This window comes from Oreochromis niloticus, linkage group LG11, assembly GCF_001858045.2.
Source record: "Oreochromis niloticus isolate F11D_XX linkage group LG11, O_niloticus_UMD_NMBU, whole genome shotgun sequence".
NCBI classification, from domain to species: Eukaryota; Metazoa; Chordata; class Actinopteri; order Cichliformes; family Cichlidae; genus Oreochromis; species Oreochromis niloticus.
This window is the reverse complement of record NC_031976.2, coordinates 19904722-19923537: the sequence shown is the minus strand read 5'-3', so window position 1 is coordinate 19923537 and position 18816 is coordinate 19904722. Positions and strand designations below refer to the sequence as shown.

At 41.4% G+C, this 18816-nt stretch overlaps 2 protein-coding genes across 2 annotated transcripts in view; one reads left to right on the top strand and one right to left on the bottom strand.

Moving 5' to 3' along the window:
- Window positions 1–6536, bottom strand: part of invs (inversin) — a 36770-nt gene extending 30234 nt beyond the window's left edge. The window contains exons 1-2 of the mRNA XM_005472744.4: window positions 6383–6536; window positions 5740–5845 (exon numbers count right to left, since the gene is read on the bottom strand). Of these exons, the coding sequence (XP_005472801.1) occupies window positions 5740–5742 (3 nt within the window). The 5' untranslated portion in view covers window positions 5743–5845; window positions 6383–6536. The remainder of the gene's footprint in view (window positions 1–5739; window positions 5846–6382) is intronic.
- Window positions 6537–6620: 84 nt separating this feature from the next.
- erp44 (endoplasmic reticulum protein 44) lies at window positions 6621–18777 on the top strand. The gene is made up of 11 exons (XM_003450993.3): window positions 6621–6788; window positions 11962–12034; window positions 12632–12671; window positions 12856–12971; window positions 13658–13842; window positions 13935–14050; window positions 14139–14313; window positions 14573–14684; window positions 14962–15103; window positions 16393–16495; window positions 16592–18777. The coding sequence occupies exons 1-11, from the start codon at window positions 6717–6719 to the stop codon at window positions 16700–16702; spliced, it is 1245 nt and encodes a 414-aa protein (XP_003451041.1). The 5' UTR covers window positions 6621–6716; the 3' UTR covers window positions 16703–18777.
- Window positions 18778–18816: the final 39 nt, after the last annotated feature.

Sequence of the window (18816 nt, the reverse complement as noted above, 5' to 3'; positions counted from 1 at the left end):
GATCAAGCGGGTGGTGGTGGTAGTAGTGGGGGAGCGGCACCTTGAAGGTGTGTGTTAGTGTGTCAGCGTGTGTGTTTGGCACATGTGCCATGTCATGGGAAGTGATTTTCCGTGAGAGAGAGTTTTTACACGAGCTTTACCAAAATCAACCACAAACGTCTCTAATTTAAAGTCATTACCCCAGTCAGTAATGCAGATGGAAATGCTCACTCAGACACTCACAGAGTCTGCAAATATTTAACTTAATGCACGCACAAACAGCAGATATTCCAGAGCTGCACAAACAAGTAATACAATTTTATTATTATGATTTCTTTTATACAAAAAAGAGACGATCACGAGACCTCCGTTAAGTTGTGCGCTCAAGCCAAACTTCTTTCCTTCTGTCCATTTATTTTGATCCTTTTCTACACTTCTCAAGTCTATTTGAAAGCCCCCAGCAGTCAGACTAAAATATGAATTGATTTATGAATAATATTAGATGCAGGAAAATAAATAAATAAATAAACAAAAGTTATAATTTGGCCAAACACCAACACGAGGGACACGAGTCAATATCTGAATCTATGTGAGGGACATTCATATCACCAAGAGTGGGCAATTAGAGTTTTATGAGGACCTGAGTGTTTTGGAAACACCTACAGTGCATCCAAATTTGGCTAAAAAGGCTTTTGCAATGCAGCGTCTGAAACCAGACAAAGGAGGGTATAAAAACAACACAAGGTCCTGTTGAGAGGTTTGGAGTGGTCTCATTTAGCCATTCATACGCGTTCCTCAGGGAGCACTCCACTTGTTAATATGAAGACAATAACTCAGAGTAAACCATTGATCATGGACTGAGGTCCAGACCAAGTGATTGTGCATCTGTATGAGTATTGATTCATGCTGATGCTGACATTATTTAGTCTTTATTCATATTCTGCCTCATATAACTGCAGAGATTTTAACAAAGAATCTAGACACTCCGACGAAACCTTTCAGAAACACGACAGGAGTGCTGCAAACATGCGCGCTGCTGCCTCCTGACAGACACACACTCACTGAAAGTAACGCTTCAATTGATGCTATTGAGACAAACAGCTAAAAAAGTGTGTGTGTGTGTGTGTGTGTGTGCTTCTCTACTTGTCTGTCACTGTGAAGGTGTCTGCTTTTGATAGGCGACATGACTAGGGCATGCTGGGTTAGCAATGGGGGACAGAGCCTGAGCCTGTGGCCTTTATTTCATTTCTAGAGCACGCACACACGCAAACATTTTTATTACCGTTTATACAGTTAGAGCTGAGTGCCCTTAGCTTCTTAGCCATCACGGGGTTATTATGGGTTCCTACATGCATGTATCTGATAGAAGATAGAAGCTTCAGGGGTCGGTTCCTCGATTTTTTTTGACTGACAGGTATAGATGTTGGAGGAAGGATAATATCAGCCCTTAGGGATCCCCAATCTGTAAAGCCCTATTTCTCGGGGACTTCCTGTTTCCCCAAGGACCAATGAGCTGGCTCCCTCAGCTGGGGGCCGAGCCCTTGGGCACAGCGGGGCCAATCAGCAGGAGGGAAGCAGGCTGAGTGACACATAGATCTGCTAATTTACATCATTACCACAGTGCATCCTGACAAATGAGCCCCTAGGGTGTGAGCCAATCACCTGGGAGAGTAATGCAATTAGGTGGGACCACAGCTGTCAATCTCACAGCCACGGGGGTCAGGTAGTGACGCCTGTGGCTAAAACACCCCTGCCTGACTGCTGTTCACGCAGAGACACACCACCGATACATGCACACACACACACACATATGGTATATGTATAGAGATTAGTGATGCAGATACGAAGTGTGGGATGGAAAGGCGTGTGTGGGCAGAGGCACATTAGAGCCTGGCTCTCTATCTTCCTCCTGAGATACTCAGAAAGCACAGAATGTGTGTGTGTGTGTGTGTGCACAACTGCTTAAGGGACACAGAGATTGGCTTGTGCCCTCTGAGAACTTACACCTGAGCCTTAGTGCGTGCATATCTGCATACATCTGGGTGTATTTTTGTGCGTGTTTACATTCGCCCATGTGTTTTCATCCACTGGGAAACAGTGTTGTTATGCTCCGTGCAAAGACTACGACAACAAAAGGGGGAGAAAGAGGGTGGGAACTGGTGCAGAATAGCCCTGAATTTGACTGCTGCTAGTGAAGCTTATCTTAGTGTCATTAGGTGTTGTGATATCACACTGAAGCACTCCACTGAGTCGATAGGGTTCTGCCCAGCTTGTGATTGGTTTGTTGTGTGTCTGTGTGTGCACATTTGTGGGCTGATCAATTCTGTCTTGAGTGGCAGACTGTCAACATTTTCACTTAGCCTCTTTTTAGCTTCAAAGAGAAGAAGAAGGGACGAAACAAAAAAAAAAACAGACAAGTTCTCTAACACTGCCAGCAGAGTCCCCATAACCTTGTCTATGTAGTTCAGCCACTGCTTGAGACACTCTGAGAGTTAGAGGAGCTGTGTGTTTTGTGTCATCCCATTATATCACTAATGAGCCACCCTCAGGAGGGGGGGGGAGAGACAGCAAGGCAGACAGAAATAGAGAGATGAAGAAAAAAGACAGAGGAGAGAATGAGAAGGCAGTGTAGGGGGAGGCAGAGACACCAGCTTGGGGACTTTTTCCTCTTCTCCCCTCCATCCTCTTTTCCCCACACCTCTGAGTCTAATTGGACTAAAACTGTGATCTAATTAAATGTCCAATTAAAGTGCAGAGAGCAATGTGCCCACCGGCGAATCAGAGTAGAGGGACATAATCAGCTGGAAAAACAAACAAAAAAATCAATGGGAGCAATGCGAAATGGAAAAAAGATGGAGAAAGCAGAAAAGGGAGGCGAGGGCAAAACAGAAAGCAGATGGACAGATGAAATCAGATTGGTGTGAGAGTGTGCTGCATTACTCTGCAGCTAGTGTGACGACACATTACATTGTCAGACGAGGACGCTGAAAAGGGTTAACATGTTCACTGGGGTTTCCCTGCATGTAAAAAATTTTGGCACCCAGAAAATGAGGGTTAGGCCTTTCCACCAAAGGACATTCACCAGAACTGTTATAAAAATACTTAAGATTTAACCTTTTTTTTTTTTTTTCTAAAAGGAAAAAACGGTGAGATCATTTACAAAGCTATATATATACATATATATTTAAGAAATGCAGACTTCTGTTAAGACAATGTGGAGCAATCACTTTCAAAGGCCCATTTTGAGCCTGGAAACACCCTGACACGCTCTATGTTATTAGTCATCTCGTACCCTTATTTTCCATGCCTCACAACATCACAACAAGCTGAGATGAACAACAGCACATGACACCATGACATTATTTAACAAAAACTAAGCCAAAACACAGAAGCAATGTGTGTGAAGTACACACAGGCATTCAATAGCTTACTGAACCACCGTTAAAACCAACTTGAAGTAGTCATTTTCTGTATGACTTCATCAGTCTCTCACATCGTTGTCGAGGAATTTTGACCTACTCTTCCTTACAGTGTTGCTTCAGTTCATTGAGGTTTGTAGGCATTTGTTTATGGACAGCTCATTTAATGTCTCATCACAGCATTTGAATCAGGCTGAGGCCTGGACTTAGACTTGGTTATTGCAGCACCTGATTCTTTTTCTTTTCAGTCATTCTGATGTAGATTCGCTGTGATTGGGATTAATTTCCTTTTTCATGACCCAGTTTTGTCAAAAGGATGGCCTCAGATTTGACTCTACAATACCTATATATATACATATATATATATATACAGAGGAGTTCATGGTCAACTCAATGAGTGCAAAGTCCCCAGGTCCTGTGGCTGCAAAACCAAACCAAATCATCACCTTTTCACCACCGAGCTTGACAGTTGGTATGAGGTGTTTGTGCTGATGTGCTGTATTTGGTTTTCATTGTACGTTATGGGGGCAGCACGGTGGCACGGTGGTTAGCACTGTTGCCGCACAGCAAGAAGGTCCTGAGTTCAATTCCAACGTCAGGCCGGGGTCTTTCTGTGTGGAGTTTGCATGTTCTCCCCGTGTTTGCGTGGGTTCCCTCCGGGTACTCCGGCTTCCTCCCACCGTCCAAAGACATGCAGCTTGTGGGGATAGGTTAATTGGATAATCCAAATTGCCACTAGGTGTGAATGTGCGAGTGAATGTGAGTGTGAATGGTTGTCTGTCCCTGTGTGTTGGCCCTGCGACAGACTGGCGACCTGTCCAGGGTGTACCCCGCCTCTCACCCTATGACAGCTGGGATAGGCTCCAGCGCCCCCTGCGACCCTGAAAAGGATAAGCGGAAGCGAATGGATGGATGGATGGATGGATGTACGTTATGGTCAAACATCTCCACTTTGGTCTTGCTGTATGTAAAGCACATTGTTCCAGAAGTCTTGTGGTCTGTTCAGATGCAGCTTTGTAAACCTAAGCTGTGCAGTAGCTCAGTTTTTTTCTTCAGTCTTTCTGTCATGAACGTTAACATTTAACATGCAAACTGAGGCCTGGAGATTTTCAGATGCACCTCATGGGTCTTTTGCAGTTTCACTGAGCATTGCACAGTCTGACCTTGGGTGAATTTCCTGGGACGTCCAATCCTGGAAAGATTGGCAACTGCCTTGAATGCTTTCCACTTGTAAATAATCTTCCTCGTGGTAGAATGAGGAACTTGAAAATGTTTCGAAATGGCTTTATAAGCCTTCCCAGCAAGCCGCCAAAACATCTGCTTTTATAAAGGTGCTCACCCTTACTGATGATCAGTAAATCAAGTGCATTTGATTAGCGGCACCTGGATGCTAATCAGGCTCCTAACTCCTATGGAAACAATAAGGGTATACTTACTTTTCCACACACAGATTCTGCTTTTTGGCTTAGTTTTTGTTAAATAAATAATGACAGTGTAACATATGTGGTGTTGATTATGATTTTCTTTTATGTTCTGATATGTAAAACTCTAGAAATGAAAGAGGGTATACTTTATTTTTTATGTGACTGTATACAAGGCATAAACTGTTCATTTAAAACAAAATTAAAGTTCAATAGCAAAATCTTTCACAAAAATAAGTAGTAGCAACACCCAAATTATTTATATATATTCATTTTTCCTATGTCTTTCTGTTCAACAGTATTTAGTTAATTGACCAATATTCAACTTTTACATCATTACCTCTATTCAATGAGTCATTTTATATAAATAACATATAATATTCTTGCTAAATTAAAATAACAGTAAAAGTTTTTTGCTCTTCAAAACTTTGATCCAACTTTAATTCACATTATTAATCATCTATGAGCAAACCCAGTAAAGACAGTTTACCAAAGGATTTTTCATACCTCATAACTACATATATATACATAAAGTGTGCACTGACACCTAAAGGATATGGAGCTCCTCCCTCTCTTTATCAGTGAGAAATCCTCCCCACTCCATCTGTGAGTTGCTCGCACACTGTGAGCCCCCTATGGACAGCTTTAGCCCATAAAATATTAATGCTGGGATTCAATTCAACATTCCACCTTAATCTCCTTAACAATTAGGTTGCTGCTGCACGCACACACGCGCGCGCGCACATACAGACACACACACACAATTAGCTTTGTTACACACGGTCTTGACTCTAGAGAGAGATTTAAAGACCAGGAGTTCAGTGGAGACACTAAAGACATTACCAATAGAAAAATAAACTTCAGGGATTTATACATCAAATTAGACCTGGTTAACTGCACTCAGTGCACCGGAGTCTTACCATATCTGCGTTAAGGGGGATACTTCAGCAGATGTTTCCCAGTTCAGAGCATCCTCAGTGGGTGTGAATGTGCATCCAGGTCCCCTACCTGCCCTGATCCTGACTCCTGCCAGGGCAGAGAAAGAGGCTCGCTCACATACTGAGATCAGCCCACCTGTTCAAACAAATAACTGCCAGCATAACACTGTACTGATTACAGGCAGGGGAGACATGTCTCAGAGTAACAGATTGTTTATAATAGTTATAGCTCTGAGTTGTTAAACAGAGATTTAAAAACCAACAATTAACCACAAACGCTCTTTTTTTCCTCCTTCTTGTTCTTTATGGAGAACATTTGCAGAGGTTTTGGAGAGTTGTGAATCAAAGTCGGTATCTAAATATTTAAAAAGATATGTGCAACCAAGTGTGTTTTAGCTGGAAAACATAAAGCGCATAGCTAGACGGTGAACAACGGAGTATTGCAAAAAACTCAAGCATAATGATGCAACTCCATCGTGTTCAGAGAAATCAGTTATTCATAATCGTACTGAAAAAGTCTAGAGAAAAAACAGTGTGTGACAATGGATCCGCTCAGTAAAACACTCGTGCCATAGCATTTTAACAAAGTGCTCCATCCACTTCTCTTCGTCGTCGTCATATTTACCGTTTGGTTTTCTTTCGGCGAGGATGAAAATCTTTGAAAAGTTTTCTTCCAAGACGTCCCGTTGAATCACCACTGTCTGTGTTGACAAAATACTACAACTCCCGTTAGTATCGTAAAACAACAAATCGCCATAATTTGAGTTTTCTCTTCATTCAAGTGACCCGCTTGAAGGTACCAGAAAAACTACAGTATCCACAAAGCCTAGCAACTACCAGGAAGTGTCGCTCACGCTTCCGTGGTCACCGTGAGATTGGTTCGCCGTCGGCTTCCTGCTGCAGTGAGAAGAGCGGCGTCGAGACAGACTGGGAAGACTTAACACCACCACCTCCAATAAATGCACCATACAATGAAACTGTTAGCACTACCTCCCTCTGTGGATGTCCGCTTTGTCACGGCTGTACTGCTGGTATGTATTCATATGAAAGCCGTGGACTGTGCACTGTAACCGCAGGCTGTTGGTAGCTTCCATAGCTAAGCTTAGCTAAGTAATTGCCGCTGGTTAGTTAGCTGCTAGCTAAGCGACGAGCCTCTGCTGGCATGGGACGTGGCTTATGAAGTGACTGAGTTGACCAGTATGTACGCTGTTAGTGTTGCAGATGTTTAGCAGGTTCACAGAGGAGGCCTTCTGGCTGTGTTTCCTCCTGCAACCCTCAAAACTAGTCAGGTTATCCGGCTGCAGTGTAGCCGGTAGTGTTAGAACATCGCTGTTAGAACTAGCTGTAATTTACAGTATGTGTTTGAGTTGCAGTAGCTATAATCGTTAAAAGCTGGAGTTTGAGTGCAGGTAACTTTGTTGAGGTGTAGAAGTGCATCAAGCTAGCATTAGGCGCTACCACACATTGACAGCAGTTAGATAACTGCTAACTGCTAGCATTGTTAATTTAAGAGATTTATAAAGGTTGGGTTTGCTGCGTTTGACCTTCTTTAATATTTGCTCCTGTAATGATGCTGAAGTTAATGTGGGACTCTTCGTGTTTCTGTATGTGTCTCTGAATGAAGCTCGCCGGTTGGTGAATTCCTCTGTTGTGGCTCATTCTCATTGGCTGACAACCCGGAACTAGCCAGAGAGCAGTCTGGCCTGAAGTGAAAACTTAAAACTTGTGTGCGAGCTTCAGACCAGCGTGATATCTAATATCAATCTGCTGCTGTGCCTTCTTTGAGGCAGTCGTTACCTTTTTTGATGGTGTGAGCTGATACTTTGGTACTGCTGAGGTTTAATCGGTCAACAGAGGGATTCATTGAGCTAATTTAAAAGAAATAAAAACATTACAATTTGAATTAAAAACAAACAAACCCAGAAGTACCATGAAAGCTTAGTTACAAATAAGCAATAAATAGATGGAGGCCAAACGGATGAGGTGCTGAGTTGTATGATTCAGACATGTAGCTAAATATTGGATAAATTAACATAATTAAGGAGAACTCCATACAATATAAGGAAATGGGTGTTAATAGTGAGTGATTTCTTTTTTGGGGGAAAGGGAGGGGGCGTAGGTAATGGAAAACTAGTTACATACACAAGAAAGTAAAAAACAAATGTGTATATTTTATTTTTTTATTTTTTAATCTGGAAAATATTTCAACAAAGATGATGACATAATGATGTCACAAAGTAAATTACTGACATGAAGACACAGTTTTGACATTTATCAGTTTAAAGCAAGGTCAGCTTAAATGAAAACGTGAGGTCTTTGAAGTCGGGGAAGACATAAATGTGTCTGAATGAGTCTATGGCGATGACGGGACAGTCAGCTGGAGTTTTCTGGATACTGAGCAGAGGATGGCAGAACTTATTTTAGTCTGCGTGAAGAAAGTGTATTGACCCTGGGGAGGAAATGTCAACATCATTAACGCTTGTGTCACTTATACAAAAAGTACTGTGCCAAATCATATTAAGCCTACAGGAGCTGTTTGGCTATGGAAACCTGTGCCATGAAGCTCACGTTGCTTAGTTTCTGTGCTGATGATGATGCCAGAAGATGTCTTGAGCTCTGCAGGTAGTGATTCAGCAAAACACTGGTGACTTTTGCACACTCTGTGACATTGCTCTGGAGCTTGGCACCCTGTTGTAGCTGAGTTTCTGTGGTTCATAGGCACTATTACTTTGAAATAATGCCATTTACAAATGATCTTGGAATTTCCAGGAGGGAAGAAATTTCAGTGATCTCTTTAGAACAACCCACTCTTATCAAATGTTTAAAGGAAGCGTGCATGACTAGTTGCCTGAGTTTTATACACCTGTGGCAATGGGACTGATTAAGAGGTGCGGCCCAACACTTTTGTCCACAAGGTGTATTTAGCTTAATATATTTGAGACATGGCTAAAGCATCCAAGGCCTACCCAAAAAAAAAGTGGGACCAGTGCCACATTTACAACCCCAAGTTTAAAGTAGTTTAAAATCAATTTAATTAACACATATGAACCAAGATGGATGGTGTCCGTGAAGGGATGGCACCTCACCTGATCTGCCTGCCTCTGTGTGGGGAATTGGTGTGATAAATAAGGGCGATTAACAAGAATAGGATAAACACTGAAAAATTGCAGGTCACAACTTCTGAAATGTGAGAAATTGTTTCCTTTTTTTAAATTATAAAATTAAAACTATATTGTGTTAGCATTTTTTTTTCATTTAGGCCTGATGAACATGTGATTTAATGATAGAAGAAATTGGTTGTTTGCGGCCCTAATTTTTTTTAGGATAGTGTTTTTTTGCTTGTTTTGTTTTGTTTCTTTAATCATTATTTATTTAAAATAAAAGGCAGTGACGGTTTGTGTGCGAGCAAACGTTAAGGCCACTTGACCTGTGTCACTCTTTACAAGTTTGTCGACTTCCTCAGATCTGGCCGACCTTCACGTATCCTGTTTAAAGAGGATCTTAAGTCAGCAAAGATAACAATAGATAACTAGATGGTGTGTTGTAATGTTACTTTTTGTCTACAGTGGCTGTGGCATGGAGATTAACGAGTAATATCTGATAGCCTTGATGAAATAAGTTGGTAAAAGAGGAAAGTTTTGTCTTCTGTCGTGACATTTGCGTTATTAAAAAAAGGCTCATTTAGTAACAGTTTATTCTAGCTACAGTTTCCTTTTACATTTGCATCTGTGTGTTTGTAGTTCCTCTCGCCATTTTCCACAAAGTAAAAGTAAAATTCCCCGTGTGTCAGTGCTCCTGTACATTTTAAATGCTTTGACATTTATCACAAAGTAATCTAGAAACCCGCAGTGTGTGTGAAGCATACCTCGATTGTACTTGTATCTCAGAAACCTGGTCTCACCTGTTCTGCACCCTGCAGAAGGTGAGACCTGGAATGTCACCGTAATCCGGTTATGCACATGCTTAGTTCCAACCCGTGTTTTCTTCTAAGCGTTGTCAAATATTTGATGACAAAAGGATTTTTGTACAAAAATATACAAAATGATTGTTTGTAATGAACACCTTTGAGTGATATATAAAACATTAAGAATTGGCTAATATTTTGAGAGCTCAAGGCAAAGAAAGAAAATTATGACACTTATCTTCACACCTTTAAACCATAAAAATAAAATAAATTTTTAAAAAAAAACTAAAAAAGCTGAGTGTTTTGAGGCTTAATCTTGGAAGTGACTCGTATAAAATAAATAAACACAATAAAAACCCATCTCAGTGTAATGGTTTAATGTTCAAAGATCTTTATTACATTTACATTCAACTATTATAGTGCATTTTGGACAGTGTGGACAAAAAAGAAAAAATAGTGCTTTTCCTATATACTGTGTTCCATGTAAACCTTAGTGAATTAACAAAAAATCCAGGGAAAATAAATATTTTACTCAGAAATCCAAGGCCACTTTGAAGCTTGTACTTGATGCCTCCCATTTTCCTAGACATTACACAACAGCGACATGTGATCTCCCCAGTGCACGCGCTCTGTGATGTCTGGTTGCGCTGATTTGTGCCAAGAATAGCTCAGATGATAATCCAGGTAATTCACAGCTAACAAGTGGTCGTAATGTGTCTTCTGCGCTTTACTCCGGGCAGCTCACAAGCATAAACTGAGTGGAGAAAAATTTCCTGTAAAAAGGACAAGAGTTACATGAAGTACATATTATGTGCTACCTGTGAGAATGGGCAACTCCAGATGATATCCCAACATAATTCACCCAACATTTTCCAGATTTCATATGTGGAAAAATCTTGAGAGCTCTGCAAACAAAGCAGGGTAAAGGTGGGAGTGTGCACTGTATATTTAGCTCAGTACCGGGAATTGCAGGAAAGAATCCTGGGCAGTCCCAGGAACAAGAAACAATGGAAAGATGACACTCACTCTCAGTTTTCTTGGGACACACTGGGAAAGTTGTTGGTAAAGGAGCCACTGTCATGAAGCTCTACTTTTATCTTTACTTCTACTTGGAGACAATTGGTTGTACAGTCAGCAGAAATCACCAAACACACAGTTATTAATAAACAATAAACACAACATAAAAATGCCACAAAGATTTAAAAATCCAACACTAGGAGAGAGAGAGAGCTGGGAGAGATGAGTTTTTAATTTTTATCCCACATGTTAACATATCGCATCTGGAGCCAGATGGTAGCACCTTGAACATCATAGACGGAGGATGGTCATCAAGGACTGGCTGGTTCTTCTTCAGCAATCATAGGAAAGTCATTCAAGGTCATACCTGCAATTTTATTGCACTTGATCTATTGTGTTACGTACATTGAGAGCAGAGAAGTAACCAGCACTCAGTTCCTTGTGTGTCTACACATAATTGGTCAATAAAACTGATTCTGACTCTGATCTTCCACTCCGTTTTGTTTTCGTGTTTTATTGTAAGAAGATATTTAAGCTGATTAGTCTTGATCATTTATCGCCACAGGAGAGATGGTTGTAGTCTTAGTTCTGAAATCCACAACCATCCCTTCATTTTCAAATTGACACGTTACGCCTTACTGTGAATTCTCCAACTACAGGGTCATCTCTTGTCATAAAAACACACAGTTGCTTAGTCATCTGGGAAGTTAAAAACATGGTGCCACACGTATTTGCTTTGGCAGCCATGAGCCAAAAGTACATTTTAGCTGATTGGCTCAGCTCAACCGCTCTCCAAAACGATCCACGTTTTCTGTGTGTGGCCCTAAATTTAACCTGTTGGTTTTCGGCGATCTCAGGTGTAAAATTGTGTGAAGCAGCATCGTGGTGTGCTACGTTTTAAGGAAGGAGTGTTCAACTTATCCTTATTAAGGATGGAAATTGAAAATCAATTCCAGTTGCGCTTCCAGTTCACAGAAAACAGCTCCAAAATTATCATTGTGGTTTTTATTTTATTTTATTTTTTTGTTTTAAATGACATTTTATCATAAGCTGTACTGATGTGGTTGCAGATCTTTTTGCCCACATAAGTCACTTCATAGCTTTTTTTCTGCTTATTTTCCATGCAGATAATTGATCAGTAAGCAAACTGAGCTATTACATCAATAAAATCTGATCAATGTCCTCCCCTAGTCATAACACATAGATGGAGATGTAGCGGTCTTACTCGGCATGTGTGTTTTAAGTTGTAACTGCTAATCCGTCCCTTCCCTTTGTGTCTGTAGGTGATGGGCCTCTCTACTCCCGGACAGGCAGAAATCATCAGTCTGGACTCGAGCAATATTGACGACGTCCTAAGTAAGACGTCACGCTTTATTCTTCACATTTGTCCTGAAGCAAACATTACATAAAAGGGAAAAATATTTTAGAGAAGGATGATAACATCCTCAAATCTACACGAGTTCAAACCGTCTCTGGTCATTTAAGTATCGACAATAAAGTAAATGATTTATTTATTACATTGGTAGCAAAGGAAGATCTTGATTGTTGGTTTTGCATCTTAAATCTCCTGAGATGTGATACAAGTGTTTTGTTTTTTGTGTCATCTTACTGTCGACACGTTTTGCAGTGTCGCACAGTCACGTCTTTCCCAAAATCTCTAGACGTGTTTACTACAATACTCAGATGACCTGGAAATAAGCAGTTCGCCACTGTTATGGGCGTTGTTTGGTATTCCTCGGCTCATCATTCACTTTTCATTAAGCAGCATTTCATTTTCCTGTGGCTAAATTGTTCTCTAACTGCTTGTTTTGTTTTGTTCCATCAGTCACAGAAAAATGACGGGGTTCACATTTAATTTGGTTTCTTAATTAATTTTACTAGCCGCACATGCTTTCATTAGAGCAAGTAATACATAGAGGCTTACATTTCTTCCCTGTTTGTGTTTCCTTGCAGATAATGCTGGGGTGGCATTAGTGAATTTTTACGCAGACTGGTAAGTGTATTGTTTCTCTCGGTGTCACTGGACCACCTCATTATAATGCCAGTGTTTTGCTAAAGTTCCACATTTTCCTTATTCATTTTTAAAGGATTTTTATGCACTGCCTTTCTGTTGTAATGTAGGAAATTCCTACAGTTAAAGTGCGAATAAAGAAAACACTTTCCTGATCATCCCACAGGTGTAGATTCAGTCAAATGCTCCATCCAATTTTTGAGGAGGCATCTAATATAGTGAGGGAGGAGTTCCCTGATACAAAGCAGGTGGTGTTTGCTCGCGTCGACTGTGACCAGCATTGTGAGTAATACTTATAATTTTCCTTTCTGACACTGACATTTGCTGATGATTTGTTTGTACCAGTATTATGAAAATGGAGCCACTGGTTCGTGTTTTTGGTGATCTAATACCTCAAACTCTTAACGGCATCATTCTGTATACAGGAAACAGAAAGGCACACACACACACTCACACGCGCGCTCTTATACTTTAACTATACTTGATGCACATATGTACACATAGATGCCCGACACACCAAAGCCACATAAACCACCGGCCTCAGCCTTTTGAGATAAAGCAAATTAAAGGGAATTATTGATGACCTGCAAACTGTTTGAAGGCTAATGACAAAACTGCTGCTTCCTGTGAAGACCGAAGGCTTAGAGACCGCCCGCTGGGAGATTGACACCTGCCACACACACACACACACACACACACACACACACACACACACACACACACACACACACACACACAGTGTGTGCAGAGAGAATATTTACTCTTGGTGGGGGGGCTGCTTTCATGTGGGAGATCAGAGCTCAGAGCTGACTGAAGGCAGTGTTTTCAGACTGAGGTTTAACTGCTGTCTCCGTCGCCGCACCGCTCCCCATCCACCCATCCCCATGTGTTTTTACTCTTCTCACTCTTCATCAATTGATTTCTTTCTTTCTTTACTTAACTTCCTCTCCCCCTCTGCCTGAGTGCAGCGGACATAGCTCAGCGCTACCGCATCACTAAGTATCCAACACTGAAGCTGTTCCGCAATGGGATGATGATGAAGAGGGAATACAGGGGTCAGAGGTCAGTGACGGCCATCGCTGACTTCATCCGCCAGCAGCAGGTCGACCCAGTGAAAGAGCTGTCCTCAGTGGAGGAGATTAATTCTGTGGATGTAGGTGGCAGTTTCTGTTAATGTGCAAGTTTCCCCTTTGTATAATTAAATGATACTCATTTTTAACACTTTTGTTTTTTTTTTGGTAACAGAGGAGCAAGAGAAACATCATTGGTTTCTTTGAAAACAAGGACTCTGACACCTATCGAGCATTTGAGAAAGTTGCTAACATCCTTCGAGATGACTGCACATTCTTGGCCGCCTTCGGGTGAGACACAGACACCAACTAGATCTGCACATTGTCCATCGTTTCAGCTTTCTTTTCATGTTTGTATCCTTAAACCTGACTGTTGTAGTGAGGTGTCTAAGTCCGAGCGCTTCAGTGGAGACAATGTGGTCTACAAACCTGTGGGCGAGGGCATTCCTGACATGGTTTACCTCGGCTCACTCACCAACTTTGACCTGACCTACGCCTGGACCCAGGACAAGTGTGTGCCTCTGGTTAGGGAGATCACCTTTGAAAATGGAGAGGTTTGTTACCTGCTTTTGCTTGTTAAGCCATAGCTGTGTTTGTTTTTTGGTAGTTGCGAGAGAATGTGATTTGGATTTATGTTCGCGTTTTTACCTTGTAGTTTAGCAAAAAATACCTCCACCTCTGCTCCACCGGATGTTCGTGTATATATTTACATTAAAACAGGAGGGTTGTTGTGGAGTCTGTGTGGAACCATCTGCTGAGGCCTTAAAAGGTTCACACTCCATCTGTTTTTGACACTGTGTGTGTGTTTTCCAGGAGCTGACTGAAGAAGGAATCCCTTTCCTCATCTTGTTCCATCTTAAAGAAGACACAGAGAGCTTAGAGAAGTTCCAGCATGAAGTGGCTCGCCAGCTCATCAGTGAGAAAGGTGAGTGTGTGCACTCTGTATCTGTAAGGGAAGTCATTTTTCTTTTTACACTATGTTGACAAGTATTGGGTCTCACCTCTTAATCTTTGAATCGAGGTGTTTTCAGTCCCATTGCCTCAGGTTTATAAAGCTGTTTGTGAAAGAAAGGCTCTTTCTAAAGAGCTTGCTGAATTTGAGCGTGGTGCTGCAACAGGATGCATTCATTGCAACAAGTCAGTAAATTCCTTCCCTCGTAGATATTTCACAATAAGTGGTATTATTGGTTTTCTTCCCCCAGGGTCAATAAACTTCCTTCATGCGGACTGCGATAAGTTCCGCCATCCTCTGCTCCATATCCAGAAAACTCCAGCTGACTGTCCCGTCATCGCCATAGACTCATTCAGACACATGTATGTCTTCCCCGACTTCAAAGACCTCAAGTAAGTACGACCTCACTCTTCCCATATGAGGCAATCTTGTTTTAAATTGCTAAATAAGAAAACTGTTTTCATTTTAATAAATTAATTTAGTTTGTGATATCACCTCATCTTTGTTCAAGTATATCCAAGATTTAAAAAAACGGAATATAGGTTCATTATTGTTTTGTACAATAATAAAAAAAGAAAGAAAGGAAAGGGGCAGCTACAAATGAAACCTGTCCACGACTGGACTTTACTTTGTAATTTACAATTGAATCATTCTCGTGTTCAGTCAGTTTCATAACCAGCATTCTTTTGGATGTTTTGAGGAATTACTGTTGGATACTGATCAGCTAAATTATATAAAATTTACCTGTATTGTTATAATGTTAATTTCATAATGAGACCTTCTCTTCATAAGACAAATTTTGTCACACACACACACACACACACACACACACACACACACCATAATCTTCTGTCCGCTCGACACCAGAGAAATGTCACACCTCCTCAAATCTGTCCTTTATGAATGGGCCAGGACACTGGAGCTAATGTGACATGATTTGGCACGTGCAATAAGTGCTAAACTAATCCACTCTAATCTAATTTAATCTTATTTATTGTGCCCCCACCATTATGCACCCCCACTCCGTCCCCAATCAGAGTCTGATCAGATAGACAGAAGCCCCGAGGACTGACTAGCCCTCCACAGCCTAATTACATCACATCGCCACTACATGTGGCACACGGCTTGTAATTGCATTAGCACAATGTACATTTATTTTTATATATATATATATATATATATATAAACACACACATACATATGTGTGTGTGTGCACACTGGGTTACTGGTGACTCGGGACCAGCGCTGCCTGTGTGACATGACAGCAGCTCATGACCTGTCGTTAATAGGGAGACTTTACAGGGCGGCGTAGATATGGATTAATGCTGCTTGATGACATGTCCGCAGGGACTGGTGTCCTCTGCTGCTGCTGCTGCGTCTCATATTAACGTCTAATTCTGACCAGCGCTGTAGTTGAAGCAGTTCTTTTTCCATTGTCGGACATTGTGTGTTGGAATGCATAAATGATCCACCGTATTAAATTTTTCCTTTTTACTCTTTAGCTCTTTACCCCCTGAAAGTCCTTTAGGAGTAATCCTTGAAGGTTATGGCAATAAGCCTTCTAAATAAGCGGGGTTTGTGTCAGCTGTATTAGGGATTTATTTTTTTAAGGAACAACTCGTACAAACCTCAAATTGGATAAAAGATGATTGATGTCCAACATATGTTTCTGTTTTTTCAGTGTCCCTGGCAAACTGAGACAGTTTGTTTTGGACCTTCACTCCGGTAAGCTTCACCGAGAGTTCCACCACGGGCCCGACCCCACGGACAGCACGCCTGGACAGGTTAGTCACCGGAGGCAGTGGAGTCACTTTTTTTCAGGGGGGGGGGGGTTCAGGCAAAATTTGACAATTTGTTTCAAATTCAATTTCTTCTCTCAGGAGGAGACAGGCGGAGAAGCAGCCAGCAGTCCTCCAGAGAGCTCATTCCAGAAGCTAGCACCCAGCGAGACACGCTACACCATCCTCAGACGAGACCGCGACGAGCTGTGACCTTAACGGCCTTCCTGTGACTCAATGCCACGCCCCGGGGTCAGGGAGGGGGTTAGGGTTGGGACAGAACAGCAACACCCAACACCCTTACTGAAGAAATAAAAAAAAAAAAAAGAGACGACGACGAGAAAGGAAGAACGGGAGAAGGGGAGTGGAGTCCATGACACAACCATGTTGGGCTAACCTATATTTTCATAACACTTTCACATACAATTTTTATTTTGAATCAAAAAACGAGGGTGGGGTAAAGACGAACAATGTGTGTGTGTGGGTAGCGTGGGGGTGGGGCTAAGGGCATTGGGACATCAATAGAAGTGTTTTTACTTTTATTCTTTGGAGGTTGTAAATATGTTTGTGCTACATTGGACTCTCAATGTTGGTCTAAATTAAATGCAGAGTTGTTTTTTTTTCCTTTATTTTATTCTTTTCCATCACCCTGCATTTTTTTTTTTTTCTATGGTTTTTTTGAGGGGAAAAAAGAAAAACAGAACAGATCCCTCACTCACTCTGGTTGTGCGGTTCTTATCTGTGGGTAGTGCAGTTCAGCCTGTCTGATAGGAGATACTCGTGTAGTCTCACTGACCTCATGGCTGCATCTCAATATGACCAACTCAAGTGTAACTAATTTGTATAGCACAAGTTATAACTGTATGCCTGTTTGAAGTAGCTTTATCTCCATATCTTACACACACACACACACACACACACACACACACACACACACACACACACACACACAAAGAAGAAATAGAATATTTGGTAGGGGTAGCATAACTTTAAATCATGGCTTGAAGATAAAGAGACTGAGCTACTCCAGCCTATTGAGATGCACCCCTTCTCTCCCTGGTACGAGTGGTACCATGGTTATTGATTATGATGTCCCTTACTGTGCTTCTAAAATATCCCTGGGGTCTTCTTACATTTTATTTCTTCTTACCGTATTGTGCCGCAGTGGATGTAGTTAGGTTTTTTTTTTTCCTCCCTCTACCACCAATCAAAAGGATGTCATACCAGATTTAATGTTTTGTATAAACGTAGCACAAAACAGCACCAGAAACGCACCATTATCCCTCTCCATGAAGCCTGGTGGTGGCAGCATCATGCTGCGTGGAGGCCCTCTCTGCAGCAGCCGTGTGATCTTAGAGAAGGTCATATGCATGCCGCGAAGAGAAATACTTTATAGAAAACCCTTCAGCTATGTTATTTCTTTTAGAGGAAGAAGAAAAAAACAACACACAGGCAAATTAACAGGAACGTGACATTCTCTTTTGTAATTTGATCAACCCCAAAAAAAAGGTGTGGGAAGCTGTAGTGTCCAGACCTGTGGCAACAATCCGCATGAAGCTGGAACTGCTGCTGAATCAGAATGAAGTCATGAAGGATACGAATGCTGGGCAGATCTGTCCACTCCACCCTCTAAAGCATCTGAAGATGCTGAGAAACCTCCTGCAGTCAGAAATTTGCTTACATTTCTAGCCAGGATCCTTTTGTTAGAAATCCACAGACATATATGGTGAAATCTAAAGGTCAAAGGGCAGGCTGGGTACTTTTCATTGGGATTGTTATGGCAGTGACACCTTGGAGTTCTGTTCCTGGGAGTCAAAAGTAAAGAAGAAACTTTTTTGAAATACTGTGCTTTAACATGATGATTGTTGTTGTTTTTTTGCTGTCATCTGTTAAATGTGTCATCGTGCTGGGGGAGAAGAGACTTTCCCAGTGCTAAAGTAAAAAGGCCAAAACATGAGGGGAAAACCCACATGATGAATGGTGGAAATTTAGTCTGCCACTTAAAATGGAGTTCTCTTAAAATTGTTTTTGTGTCTTTATATGTCTACAAGTTTTTGGTACTAGATCCTTGAGATTCCACAGTTGGAGCTCTTGAATACGGGGACCCATTGCTAAGTTTGTACTGCGCATCCTGCCCTTCCCACAGAGGCCAACAGATACCTGCATAATGACATATCAGCCCACATACAGACCAACAGGGGGGAGTGTGATGCCATTTCTTAACCTGTCATCTCAGAAGAGAAGAAGAGTTTAAAAAAAAAAAGTAAATTAAAAACCATTTTACAAGATGCTGTCTGATGCTTTGTCATTTCTGTGGTTCATTCTGT

Coding starts and splice junctions, on each gene's coding strand:
- erp44 (XM_003450993.3), top strand. CDS start 6,717: ATGCACCATACAATGAAACTGTTAGCACTACCTCCCTCTGTGGATGTC. Junction 14,051..14,138: donor ACATTCTTGGCCGCCTTCGG/GTGAGACACAGA, acceptor TGACTGTTGTAG/TGAGGTGTCTAAGTCCGAGC. Junction 15,104..16,392: donor CCCGACTTCAAAGACCTCAA/GTAAGTACGACC, acceptor CTGTTTTTTCAG/TGTCCCTGGCAAACTGAGAC.